At 42.8% G+C, this 13558-nt stretch overlaps 2 protein-coding genes and 1 non-coding gene across 9 annotated transcripts in view; 2 read left to right on the plus strand and 1 right to left on the minus strand.

The window, feature by feature from the left end:
* Positions 1–3980, plus strand: part of aamdc (adipogenesis associated, Mth938 domain containing) — a 35357-nt gene extending 31377 nt beyond the window's left edge. The window contains exons 2-6 of one of the 7 annotated variants that reach the window (XM_034700841.1): positions 1630–1699; positions 1884–1998; positions 2718–2866; positions 2952–3047; positions 3366–3980. In XM_034700841.1, the coding sequence (XP_034556732.1) occupies positions 2735–2866; positions 2952–3047; positions 3366–3506 (369 nt within the window). In that variant the 5' untranslated portion in view covers positions 1630–1699; positions 1884–1998; positions 2718–2734 and the 3' untranslated portion in view covers positions 3507–3980. The remainder of the gene's footprint in view (positions 1–1629; positions 1700–1883; positions 1999–2717; positions 2867–2951; positions 3048–3365) is intronic. The other 6 variants (XM_034700839.1, XM_034700842.1, XM_034700843.1 and 3 more) reach the window with 6 other exon arrangements.
* On the plus strand, positions 71–261 carry LOC117826012. The gene has a single exon (XR_004633971.1). It is a non-coding gene; the product is annotated as a U2 spliceosomal RNA (small nuclear RNA).
* On the minus strand, positions 3974–11833 carry ints4 (integrator complex subunit 4). Its single transcript, XM_034700833.1, has 24 exons — positions 11689–11833; positions 10889–11083; positions 10252–10369; positions 9940–10046; positions 9726–9837; positions 9265–9350; positions 9131–9181; positions 8923–9011; positions 8649–8769; positions 8471–8542; positions 8187–8361; positions 7883–8088; positions 7622–7764; positions 7048–7163; positions 6781–6914; positions 6435–6589; positions 6115–6208; positions 5935–6015; positions 5724–5854; positions 5587–5646; positions 5291–5450; positions 4918–5061; positions 4573–4693; positions 3974–4472 (listed from the first exon to the last, which is right to left on the minus strand). The coding sequence occupies exons 1-24, from the start codon at positions 11740–11742 to the stop codon at positions 4273–4275; spliced, it is 2925 nt and encodes a 974-aa protein (XP_034556724.1). The 5' UTR covers positions 11743–11833; the 3' UTR covers positions 3974–4272.
* Between the last annotated feature and the right edge of the window lie 1725 nt (positions 11834–13558).

Below are 13558 nucleotides of genomic sequence, written 5' to 3' on the forward strand. Positions count from 1 at the left end.
ACATTAAATGAACCGTCAGTGAGACAGACAGTGCTGAGAATCAGGTCCCCTCCTCTGACAGTGCTGCAGTATCGCTTCTCGGCCTTTTGGCTAAGATCAAGTGTAGTATCTGTTCTTATCAGTTTAATATCTGATACGTCCCCTACCCGGGGACCATATATTAAATTGATTTTTGGAACTGGGAGATGGAATAGGGGCTTGCTCCGTCCACTCCACGCATCGACCTGGTATTGCAGTACTTCCAGGAACGGTGCACCCCCCTCTCTGTGTTTAAAAAAAAAAACCTTACATTTGCATGATCTTAGTGTGATGGAGTGTGTTTTGAGCTTTTGAAATCAAATTAAGTCAAATTTGGGTTTGTCTGTGTGTCTCTGAAATGTCTTTGCACTGTTAGGGAGATGTGTGTCTGGATGGTTGCAACAACCTATCAAACAGATAACTCAATATAAATTCATGTTTTATTCCTTTATTTCATGTATAAGATTAGATATTTCTTTAATTTACAGTGTTACACCAGCAAGACAGTATAACATAAATAAGAGCCTATAAAATAGTAATTATTGAAAAGTTATTAGCAATTAAAACTAGAAAGGTTGCATTTCCTGAAAGTAAATGCGTTGAAATGCTGAAGCTGAAGGCTGAAAGCTGTGAAACACAGCTGAACATTTAGAAGTAGAAGTAGTTCAATTAGTGGAAGTAGAAGAAGTGGAAAAAGTGGTAAAAGTAGAAGTGGAAGAAATGAAAGGATTGTAAAAAGTAGGAGTGTAAAAAGTAGAAGTGGAAGAAGTGGAAAAATTTAAAAGGAGTGGAAAAAGTAGAAGAAGTGGAAAAAGTAGAAGGAGTGGAATGACAGGAAAAAGTAGGAGTTAAAAAAGTAGAAGTGGAAGGAGTGGAAAGAGTAGAAGGAGTGAAAAAAGTGGAAGAAGTGGTAGAAGTGGTAGCACCTATAAAACTGCTTGACAAATTAAGAAAAGGTCTAACCTGTGTGTCTGTGTATGCGTGTGCTTGTGTTTGTCACTCACTGATAAGGTGCGTCAGTAAGTACTTCCAGTTCGAGCGCGGAGCGAGGAGACTGCAGTTTAGAGCTTTGAAAACCACCCAATATCCACAGACTATAAAATATGGACTTAGTATCCATGACGTCACCCATCTGTTCCTGAGAGCTGTTTTGAAGCCAATCGACGGCGGCAGCCATATTGGAAATACGGAACTCAACCAGGCAGAGTGTGACGTAGTGTGAGCCCCTTAGCCAATAGCCATGTGTTCCCGACCGGGAGTCACGTCAGTCATGTCCTTATTTGGGCAAAACTCGTAATCGTAATATCTTCTGAACCGTCACGTTTAAAAAAATTCACCCCCTGTACAGTGTGAGCATAGAGAGATTAGCTTCATAGGGCCAAGCCGTTTTTTGAACCAGGCTGTAAACATGTTTATTAATGCTGCAAAGATCGTCTTTTTCCCATTCATGTCTATGTGGTTTCCGGTGTTTCTGCAGCCAGCCTCAAGAGGATTTTCGATGAATTGCAGTTTATAACACTTCCGCATTGGCTTCAGCGTTTGAGACCGGAGGTTGCCGCTTGCCAATAACACACAAACTACCTTCTTTTTCTGGACTTTCTGCTCCCTCAGTGTAGAGTAACACCACTGTGAGGGACAGACAGGAAGAGCTACGGAAACCCAAGAGGTACAGAAGCTGAAGGTACAAACTTAATGCTCGAGAATTAAATTAAAGCAGACTTAAGGTAAATAGAATATAAACCAGCTCAATCATAAAGTGCATTTTTAACTCTGTTACATAAGCAGAAATACAGAAACACTACGTCAGGTTTTAATGAATCAATGACTTCATTCTGAGCATTTAGTAAAATATCTTTATTTTTCAGACTCTGATTTTTCAGCCGTGTAAAAGCAGAACATGCTGAAGAGTGTTTCCCTTTAATCACAGGAGGAGGAATAACCTCAGGGGGTGTGTGTTCAGCCTGCTGACATCGGGACAGGGTAAGCAGCAGAAAAGTCCTCCTAACCAGAGTTTAAATTCCACTTTGATAAACTTCTGACATCCCTGCAGTGCTCAGGTTGTTTTTAATTTACCTTACACATTGTTTGTTTTAATGCAACAGCAGATTCTGACAGTGTTTGTTTGGTTTGTAGCAGAAGTTAGTCTTTGGCTGGTCCAAAAATAGCCTCCAGTCAGCTCGTATGAATATCAGCAGAGCTGGCAGCACTATGGTGCTTCTGGAAATGTGACGGGATCATGACCTGCAGATTGTTTGCAACCTTCAAAACAGTACATTTTAAGAAAAGAAGTTGAGACGAACGACTCAGAATTACTTAAAATTGATAAAACTAACATCTCCACTTTTGCTGGCATCAAAGCTGAACACACACTCGGGTTGACTCAAGTTTTATGCTTCATTTTATTAACCACTGAACGCAGAAGTTGACGTTTTAATGGGTTGCAACCATGCTCCTGTTTTGTGCTTGCAAAGCCTCAAAGTCAGGACGCTTCTGATGCTGATTTAGATTTTGTGTCATCAGGATAAAAAAAGCCAAGGTGTCGACTTGGAGATGTTGTGGTTCTAAAGTTGAATCCTTGAAGAGGTGGTTAGAAACATTCAACCTCATCTCTGTCGACTCTACAAGACTCCTCTAAAGTCCTCTAAAGCTGGGCTGAATCATCGTGACCTGTACCCACTCTGCTCATCCTCTCTCTGCAGGTTAAACCTTACACGTCATGTCCTCTCCAGAGATCGCCTCTCTCTCCTGGGGTCACATGAAGGTGAAGGGATGCTCCTCCAACTACAAGGACTGTAAGGTGTGGCCTGGAGGCAGCCGGGCCTGGGACTGGAGGGAGACCGGGACGGACGTGAGTGAAACCAGAATCCAGACACTCGGATTGAAACTTAAAACAATGACGACAGCGCTCACACTTTGTTGTGGTTTGTCCTCAGCACCGCCCAGGAGTCCAACCTGCAGACCTGGAGGAGGTGCTGAAGAAGGGGGTGGAGCTGCTGGTCATCGGCCGAGGCATGAGTGAAGCTCTGCAGGTACAACGACTTAAATCCTCCCAGCAAAGCATGCTCTGACATTTCCTTAGACTTAAAAGATGTTTATATAACACAACTGATTTTTAGTGATGTATTAAACCAGTAAAGCTGCAGTGTTTCTGCCTGGGACTGTTTCAAACCTGATTGAAACTTAGATATGATGGGTATACTTTGCCCCACCACAGTTTAAGGAGCACAGCTTATGATTTGTCTCAGTGGGAGCTGTCAGGTTTGTGGTGTAGAGAGTTAGGAGTTGAATACATTCAAAGGTAAAGCACAAGTTGATTGTTTCTCCTGTATGTCCGTCTGTGTTGTCAGGTTCCTTCTGCCACTCTGGACTTTGTGAAGCAGAAAGGTGTGGACGTCAGAGTCCTGCAGACGGAGAAGGCTGTCGCCGAGTACAACAAACTGGTTGGCCAGGGTGCAAAGGTGGGCGGGGTCTTCCACTCCACCTGTTGATGAGGTTACTGCACCTGGAGATGCATCTGTCTTTCTTCTGCCAAATGCACAGCTGATTAGCACCGGCGTGATTAGAGAGCGTTGTTGTAGAGTGAGCTTGATCTGAGCGTCCTAATGAACGAGGGAAGCCGAGGTTTTGAGAGCTGAGCTTGTTGAAGAGCATCAGCAGCTTCTGTAAGTTAATAGATATCTATCCAAGTCTTTAAATCAGTGAGGAGATCAAATCTGTCCTCTTATGCTTTTGTTAAAATAAGGAGAAAATCTATGTCCTAAAACCAAACCTCAAAGGTTATCGCTGCAGGACAGGTCACACTGAAGATGCCTTCAGGTACCGTCACTTTAAATTTGAGGGATTTGGGAGTTTGATGACCCTTTAAGAGATTACATGTTGATGAATGTACCGTGTGTTTGTCGTGAATGCAGCGTGTGTTTCTGCTTCTGTTTCATAAAATAAAATCAGAGAGTGATTCTTAATCTCATGAGTTTGTCTTTATAAGAAACAAATGTACAGAAATGATTTATGAACAAGTGAAAAATACCTCTGTGCTTCCTGACACTTCATCTTATTTATTTAATGGTTTCCAGGGAGAGGAAGCAAAGTGCTCGCACCTTTCTGGACACTTGAATGTAGACGGTCGATTTCCTGTGACATAAAAACTGCACAGCTAATGAACTCCACTCGTTCATGAGTTAGTATCTTCAGTCAGTCCAGATTCTAAACATGAAACTCATCCATGTAAAGCTTAGTAAAGAGTTAAAGTTCGTCTTAGCGTCGTGCAGGTTTGGGCATGATGTAGACTTTGACAGACTTGCTGAAAGGAATGGTTCCCTCTACGGCGGCCTCTGGTGGCGGGACGCCGTCGATGCTGTCGTTCCATCCCAGCTTGGAAGCCAAGGAAGAGGAGGAGAGTGAGGCTGAGGAGGAGCTGTAAGCCAGGAGGAGACGCACCTCGACCTGAGACGGCTCTGATGGAGAGAGATGAAGAGGGTTAAGACACTGACGATAATCTTACAGGTTTTCTAATAAATATACTGACACACATTCAAAGATTGGGAAAATACTGACCTGTCCACGCGGTGTGTGAGAGGTAAACCTGCGTGATGAGTCTGTGTCGGTCAGGTCCAGGTTTTCTGAAGTCTCCAGGTTTAGGATGGATCACGTGACTCTGGCCGTCTGGATACAAAACCTGCAGAGAGACCAGAAGACTTTAATCCAGTTTTTCTCCTCCTCTAAACTTTCTTGTTTCTTGAAGCGACAGTTTGAATCAGAAGACCTGAAGTTAATACATTAAATCCTTATTGTCATTTATGATGCGTTCACTGTCAGGCTGACCCTGCTGCAGCTTTTTAAATAATGCATTACAAGAACCGTAAAGCAGACCGTTCACTTCTGCAGATGGTGTACACAGACCTGTACTTTCACTGTGTTCTGGGGGTCCTGTACGTGCTCTAAGGTTGCATCAATGTCCAGCGCCACGACCAGGCCGGTTGTGAACCTCAGCGGGTTGTCAGACTCCCCAGTCGGCTCGATGATGGTGGCCGTCGCTCGATGGATCTGTCGACAGCAGGGAGAGGTTCATGAAAACACTTAGTGGAGGAAGGCATGCAGCAGAGGATCAAGACCTGGAGACCGCTGCAACGAGGACTACAGCCTCTGTACATGTGGTGCATGCTTCAAGGCCAATAGAGCCACACATTAAAGCTGTTAAAGGACTTGGTATTTAAATGCACGCTGAATTCTGATCTCTGTGGTCTCAGCCTTCTTGTGTGAACTCCTTTGCTACCTGTTCAGGCAGTCTGAGGTGCAGCAGGCCGCTCTGTCTCAGAGTCGTCTGCAGGATCTTCACCATCTCCACGGGCTTACAGGACGACAGGCGGGGCATCAACTCCAACAGCTTATCCACGAAACTGTCCTGGAAGTGAGGCAGCTCCGCCAGGAACAACCTGAGAGTCACAGAGAGCATGAAACACACAGAGAGCACATCATTAAGAGACACGGACTGTAACTTCAACTGATCAGACTCAAGGATGCTTCTTCTGAAGGTAAGAAGATTCAGGAGCAAACAGGGGAAGGTGTTACCTCTGAAAAGACTCAATGTCCTGCAGGAACTTCTCACAGCTGCTCATGAGGACATCCAACCTGAAGAGGAGTAATCAGTGTCATGAAGAAGTCTTACAGGTATTCTCTAAATACTGTGAGTGTGAGTGTGTACTGACCCCTGCCTGGTGCGAGCCGTCAGGATGAGCTGGAGAGCCTTGGCCTGGAGTCGAACATGATGTATGGTGGCCACCTGTCTGCTTTCCAACCCGCTGTACAGAAACTCCAGCTTGTAGGTTTCTTCTAAGATCTGCAGACAAAACCAGACTCGTATAAAAGAACTGAAGTCACCCTGCATGACATGAACCCACATGATGTGTGTGTGCTGACCTGCTGAGCTGCTGCTGTGGCCGTGACGTTCTGTTTGAGGCAGAGAGGGACGGCCATGTTCCACAGCCGGTCCTGCAGAGCCTGCAGAGGAGACGAGGAAGGAGTTAAACAGTCAAGTCCTGAAGCTTTAAAGACTTCACTAACTGAAGTCAAAGTGTGACAGAGCAATCGTTAATGTACCTTCATGAGCAGCAGCTGGCAGCGCAGGTAGGTTGCACAGAAATCAGCAGCTCCAGCCAGCTCAGTCTGCAGCTCCCCGAGCCGCCTCAGGTCTCTGACAGAGAAGAAACACAGAAATGTTCCTCTGTTCTCTCACATAAGAAGACTACAGCAGTGCATATGAATAAAAATATATAACTTAAAGGGTTTATGTCAGTAGATGTCATGTTTTATGATGCAGGGGACATTTCTGGAGCAGCTGCATCAATAATAAGTTACTAAACTTCTTCTCATGAAGAAACGATGAATGAATGTAGGACTTCCTTAGTGTGAGTGTGTACCGTATGGTGAAGTCCAGCAAGTCCTGGGCTCCAGGTGCCTCCAGGTTCTGGATGATGCTGACCCTGTTTAGACTCTGTTGAAGGAAGAGCTGAGCAGACTCCACAGAACCTGAACCACAACGTGAGTCCACCAAGTCCAGACCGGTGCCAGGCAGCTAGAGGAGAGAGAAGAGAGGATGAGTGTGTTAGGGTTAAGAGTTAATCTGACAAACAGTCTGATCATAATCATAACGTCAGTATTTCTCCCTCTTGCAGCAGCTTGAGTCTTGTTGTTTGTATAATGATGACATTGAGAGCTTCTTCACTATCGAGCACATTCTGCAAATGTCAAAGTGTCCGTTCTCACTCTCAGTGGCGGCACGAGGTGCGACAGGCTGTCCCTCAGGTAGGCGTAGTGTCTGAAGGTGTGATCGGAGAACAACGCCGGCATGGTGGGACACGACTTGGCAGCATTGAAGACCAACACCAGAACGGCGATGTCTGAGAGGAAGCAGCACAGTCAAGGAAAAAGATGTCGCTCTGCCTCGGAGACATTAACTCAAACAAACAACACATACACACGTCAGCTAAGATCAAACTCTGAACCTTAACTACAGACATGAGTGAAGGATACAGGCCGGGTCGTCCATGTCAGGCTCAGGTGTGTCGAAATATGGGTGAGTGCTGAGGAGTTCAGGAACCAACGGCAACACCAGCGTTGGGTGACGTGAGCCCATGAACTTCAGACACCTGAGGAGAGACAGTGAAGTAAAGGACAGTCATCCATCAGGTCATCACAGGAGAGTTTCCAGCAGGTTACAGGCTCTGTGTTTTCTTTACTTCAACAGCTTTGATGAGAAGAGAGACTCTGAGCGCTCTCTTGGTGTTCAAAGCTTTGAATATCACAGTCACAGAGAGGACGGTACCAAAGCTTCAGGACAATCCACTCCTCTTAAAGTTAAAGCACTCCTTCCAGGGAGAGTTTCTTGTTTTTTCCTGAACTTCTATTGATCATATTTCATATATAAATTGCACCAAGAGACTAGGACGAACCTGCTGCACCCATAGCTCATTTTTAAAGCATCACATCTGGGTAAAAAAGCATGACTACTTTATCACTGTTGCTCTAATCCTGAAGATGCTTCCAAAACATCTCCCATAAAAAAATATCTTCTTTGCAAATCAGACACACACACAGAGATTCTTACTTCCAGACAGAGTTGCGGTCAGTGGGATACTTGTTGAGGTTCTTCAGCAGCTCCAGCAGAGCCAGCTGGATGCACTCTTTGGTGGAGACGTTGGTGTAACAGATTAACTCATGCAGAGCCTCTCTGATGTCTCGAGATGAATCCTGGAGGATCAACAGGTTGGAGTGATTGCTCAAACTAAATAAATAAATGCATTCAGATAGAAACGTGTCCGTGTGTGTGTGTGTGTGTGTGTGTGTGTGTGTGTGTGTGTGTGTTTACCTCCAGCACAGCCAGCACCGTGTCCAGCTGATCCTCTCTGAGAGTTATATGTGTGGATATTTCTCTCAGCACGTGGATCGACTGCAGCCTCACTTCCTCGATCTCATCGTTGAACATGTCCACCAGAAAGTCCAGACACTTCTCTGCGAAGCTCGCAGACGAGCGAGCGAGCTGACACAACGCCTCCACGGCTGCGATACGAACCTCTGAGAGAAGATTCATGAAGAGAAGAGATGAGTGATCATACGAGGGAGGAAGGTAAATAAACTTCCTACTTGATGACAAAGCGCCACTCTTCACGTACCAAACATCTCGTCCTCCAGGCCGTGAACGAACGCCCCGCAGGCCCCGGAGGCGATGAGGTTGACGGTGTTGGTGTCCAGTTTCTCCTTGGGGGCGTCGTCTGCCCACTTCCTGCCAGAGGAGAACTCTCCTGAAGTGAACAGCTCCTTTGCACGTTCATGAGCCGTACGCTTCCTCTGAAAAAAGGAAAATGCTGCAAGTTAAGATGTGCTGAAGAACACCATCAGGATTTCTATCTCTGCTCAAAGATTGAATAAAAAACATATCTTAAAAACAATGACTCACCCTGAGATCTGACATGAGCTTCTTATCCAAAGTCTGCTCCAGAAACTGAGGACTGACCTGCAGCATGGACCCCTGTGGTTCAAGAAAAGAGTCACTTAGATGTTTCACTGTGTGCTGCTCAAGTATTTCTGCAGTCAACTCAGATCTTGTGAAAATCAGTGGCTCTGTCTGTTCTCACCAGTGTTTTAGCACCCTGCACCCGGACCATCCAGGAGCCATCGCTGACCATGTGACTTATCTTTCCAAACGCATCATCAACCAGTCGGATCTCCTCATTGGACGACGGGATGGGCACAATGCTGTTTGAACAGATAGAACAGTTAACATGTAACGTCTACTGATAAGAACTCCTGTGAGAGCACTGAGGATGTAAAGCTTGTGATGTTGTAGATCCAGAGAGTGGAGCTGGATCTCAGAGCACACTACAGACTACTACAGAGTCCTCCTCTCACCTCTCGGGGTACAGCTGACTGAGAACCCAAACCATCTGCACTGCTGCAGAGCGGACCTGCTCGTAATCATCAGACAGCAACCTGCAGGCCTACGAACACACACACACACACTGATGTTTACACCTTTACAGCCCTGTGGTTGGATTATTTGCTTAGTCACAACCACTAAAGGATGATTTATGTTGTGCATAAAGAGGAGTGCTGTTACCTGGTCGTAGATGATCTCATGGATCTTGATTCCTCTGTCGTGCAGCTGCAGCTGAAAACAAATTAAAGAATTAGATGATAAATGTTGGACAGTGGTGACGTTTTTGGTGAGTTCAGATGTTGTTGGTCTCCTACCATGGCTTTGATGGCTGCAGTGCGGACTCGGGGGTCCTGGTCTCCAAAGTAGTCGCTGATGATACTCTGGATGTCCCTCGATCCTCCTGAAGCACAAAGAGACGTGATAAATGACACGTGGAATAAAACTACAACAAACAACACCACTGCAAGAGCAGAGGAGATCATGATGAAGAAATGTGAGATTTAAAGAAGTAATACTGAAACTTTAGAGTACATCTGAATATCAACACTCTTTTCAAGTCATGTAGGACCTAGTTCAATAAATATAAGCCTGAAGATTCTGAGACTCAAAAGAAAAAGGAACCCAAGTGAACTTAAGTTCTTGAAGATTCCTTTTAGGAAACAATCCTCTCAGTTTTTAAACATTTTGAGGCATTTGTGACACAATTTTGATCAAGAGCGATCACACATTCTGTCTTAAAGTTCATATAACGCTGCAGCTCTCTTAACAAACAAACCTAACGACGTGCCGAGCCCCTCGCTGTCTTTCAGAGGACTGTCCACCAGGCCGAGACATCCCAACAGCTGCAGACACTTGTTCCTCACCCCGAAGTACGTATCAGACAGGTGCTGTGAGAAGAATGAGAGAAGACACAGAGGAGTGTTGTTGCTTTGTGCAGAGCGTCCTGTTGATGTGTAAAAAGAGCATCATGATCAGGTTTTAAGTGTCACCTTGTAGGCCATCTCTATCAGCCGCTGCCTGATGGCTGGACTCTCGGGGAGTTGTGTACCGATGACGAGGAGGGTGTCCAGCAGCTGAGCCAGGACCTGATGGGACTCTAGAAAGAGAAAGATGGTGGAGGCACACAGTTTATTAAATACTGAGGTTTCAACAAGGAGTAAATATTCTGTACACACTAAGGGAGGGACTTTGACTTCATTTCAGCCGCACACTTTCACTAGTTTCTCTAAATCCTGCAGGAACACATCTCAGTAACTCGCACCGTGAATCTTGGAATTGGAAAAATAATGCTTGTGTCTTACTCTCATTGCTGAGTGTGTTGATGGCATCGTCTACGATGCAGTCAGGACTGAAGCCCTGCGTTTTGGACAGCAGACCCAGCAGAGAGGCTATCTTCAGCCTCACTGAGTTATCCGTCTCCTGGGAGAAGAAACCAGAGCAGGATTAGATTTGTTTTCCTTCAGCTGAGCTCAGAAGAAACCCCCTGAACATCCCTTAAGAGTAGTTTATCCTACATTAAAGCTGCTGTGAGGAACTTTTGATTTATATCAATTTTGGTGCCCCGTTGTGTTCAAAGTGATACCTCTTATCTCTTGTTCTGTACGTGCAAAAGTAGTGTTTTCAACAAAAACCTCACCCCGCTGTCTTTAACAGACAGATGTATCACTCAATGTGATTATTTGCCATGAAAACAGCTGAAAAAGGATGTTTCTAAAGCCAAATATCAATCATGTGGTCTGACACCTACCCCCTCTGAGTGGTTTAAGGCATTAAAAATGACAATAGAGAAGGTATCAGTGTTGTTGTTTGGTGGTTTTGTTTGCTTTTGAAGGTCATAAGAGGCATCAGTGTTGGTTTCAGTCTGTTTCTCAGCTGGTGAAAAACTCCTCATAGTGCCTTTAAATAAATAAAGTTGCAACAGGCTGTGTAAAATATTACCTTGTAGTAGTGCTCCAGCAGGATCCTCACCACACCCTCCACACTCTCCACCTCCACTGGCTTTCGTGCAAAGTGCAGCAGGTACTGCAGAGCATCGGTGGAGTTGGTGGCCTTGCAGAGGTCGATGTGCAGAGCTGCAGATTTACTGGGTTTGGAGAGGCGTAGCTTCTTTGCAGGAGCTTCTTCATGGGGAATCTGAGGATGCAACACAGGTGGGAATTAAAGATCCAAGTCATCCTAGTTTCAGCTAAGACTGAGGAAATGACACGTGAATAACAGGATGTATAAAAGTGATTCTGCAGAAGAAGAAATCTCTGAAATGCACTGAGTATTAACTTTTGTTTTACTTTGTAGAGGATGCTACACTTATTTCTGATGAGGACTACATTAGTACAAAATCAGATGATTAACATAGTTTAGTTTAGAGCTGATAAAAAAGAAGGAAAAGCTTTAAAGATGTTATATTTGATTTATAATATCTTAAAATCAGTAATCAACAGCAGACAGTTGATTTTAAGGCTTTGCATGTGTCAACTGCGCATGTCAATACAGAGTAAACAACAACAAACGACTAACCAGTAAGATATAACCAACAATAAACATGTTAATTAAATCATTCCTCTCTAATCTAAAGAACATTATCTCTGTTATTTCTCCAGAAGCTCGTGTTGACACTGAGAGCTCCCTGCTGTGTTAGCTAGCCGGTTAGCATTAGCTTCTCCTTCAGCTCGCTGTGTCTCTCAGTTTCCTTCTTTAAAGTTTAAAATCACTTTTATCAGATTTATAAAACCTCCTCTCACCTGAACAGTTCTGGAAAACTCCTCATAAACACGCTTCTTCAGGTGAGCTGCCATGTTCAGGGACAGATAACAAAACTCTCCTATTCATCAGCAGCCATGTACGAATGTCCCTCTGGGCTTCCCGTAGCCATGTAAGTAATGGAAAACGCGTTTCGTAAATGACGTTCGTAAACAGGCAGCTTTATTTTATCAAGTTATTTGCCTTATTTGCATAAACACAGTTTATCTTATCACAATTTTTTTAATACAAATATAAAGAATATTAAATAAACTTTAATAAAAGCAGTTTGTTAATGAACTTAAATCATAGTCTTTGTCACCTTTAGCCTTTATATTTAAACAATGTGCATATTTACATATACTCACACAACTTTATTCTATACTCTGAAACTATCATTTTTAAATTCCATACACTTTTAATTTATTTTTTTAAGTAAGGGTGTCAAATTTAACTTGCTGCCACCATTTATTGGTGTAACAATGAAATAACATCTAATTTCCCATTTTTTTTATTTGTCTAGTTAGAATAAAATTCAATAAATACTTTAAACTGTACATTTTAAGTTTACATACAAATGTAGATGTTTTATTTTGTCTGGTCAAACTGAAAGATCTTTCAATAAGAAGAAACTCCTGACATTACATCTGAGGTTTTGCAAGAAAAAACGATTACAGAAGAGATATTTATAAAAATAATAGTGACATATTTCTGTTCTGATTTAGCTCTTGTTTATAGTAATTGATAATTTCATAATGCAGTGGATAAATTGTTCGATTTTCGCACAAACAAGCAATTTTTATAGTGAAATCAAAGACACGCTTTGAAATATTTCAACATACAAAGAAAGACACAACAAATTAAATACAATTAATTTATTCTAAATATTACAAAAATACATTTTCTGAAAAAGTTAATGATTCAAAGTAATAATAAAGTTACATATTTATTCATGAAGTTTACAGTTTATTCATTCCACTCTTTATTAAAATACTGAATACATTTAATTTACAGTTAAGTCTGAAACAAGTGATTACTTCAGTGAGGGATTGTTTCTCCTTACTGTGTCAACATAATACTTATACAATGCTGTTTGGATCCACTTCATAAATGGGGAGTAAAAAGGAGGAGGAAGTTTTTTATATAAAGAATAATTCAAAGCTTATGTAGGAAGAAACAATAAACCAACTAATCCTTAAAAAATATTCATTTCTGTCTCTGAATTTTTCATGTGCTTGCTCAGGACTTTGGGATTTATGAGACAAATTAATTTTATTTACATGACATCATAACAGAAGTTGTCTCAGATTCATAAGATGTGAAGCAGAGCCACTGAGGCAAGAAGTGAAACACAGAGGGGGAGAAGTTAACAACAAAAACAAACAGGAGAAGGAGATTCACAGGATTGAGCAACATTTATATCTACATGCATATCTTGTGCAGCAACCTCACCAGATATATTCAAGTTCTATGTCTCTAACTATGTGTGTGTGGTGTGCATAACTTTAAGAGTAAATAGATCATACAAATGTTTGTTTTTGACATTACAACTTGCTCTCTTTACAGATAAATACTCATCAGAGGATGTACTTCCTGCGTCAGCTCAGGAAGTTCAACCTGCCAAAACAACCCGCCATAAGAACAGCTTCTTCCCCCAGGCTGTCACTCTGATGAACACTAAACCATAACAGTGTCATACCTGTCAGATAAATACTCTCTGTAAATATACATGTAGATATACAATGCAACAATTCTCAAGCAGAATTCCATATTTCTATTTTTTGTATTATTTAACTTCTATTTTATAATGTAAAACTACCTCTGCAACTCACCACTGCACTTTATCATATTATTTTAGCCTGTACATATTAG

The sequence above is a fragment of the Notolabrus celidotus genome, chromosome 14, assembly GCF_009762535.1.
Source record: "Notolabrus celidotus isolate fNotCel1 chromosome 14, fNotCel1.pri, whole genome shotgun sequence".
Lineage (NCBI taxonomy): Eukaryota > Metazoa > Chordata > Actinopteri > Labriformes > Labridae > Notolabrus > Notolabrus celidotus.

What these genes read in the sequence shown, in the direction of transcription:
- ints4 (XM_034700833.1), bottom strand. Translation starts at nt 11,742, where the DNA reads ATGGCAGCTCACCTGAAGAAGCGTGTTTATGAGGAGTTTTCCAGAACT. An exon ending in TGCTGGAGCACTACTACAAG is followed by an intron (nt 10,370 to 10,888) that starts GTAATATTTTAC and finishes TTCTTCTCCCAG; the next exon opens with GAGACGGATAACTCAGTGAG. An exon ending in TGCAGGGTGCTAAAACACTG is followed by an intron (nt 8,543 to 8,648) that starts GTGAGAACAGAC and finishes CTTGAACCACAG; the next exon opens with GGGTCCATGCTGCAGGTCAG.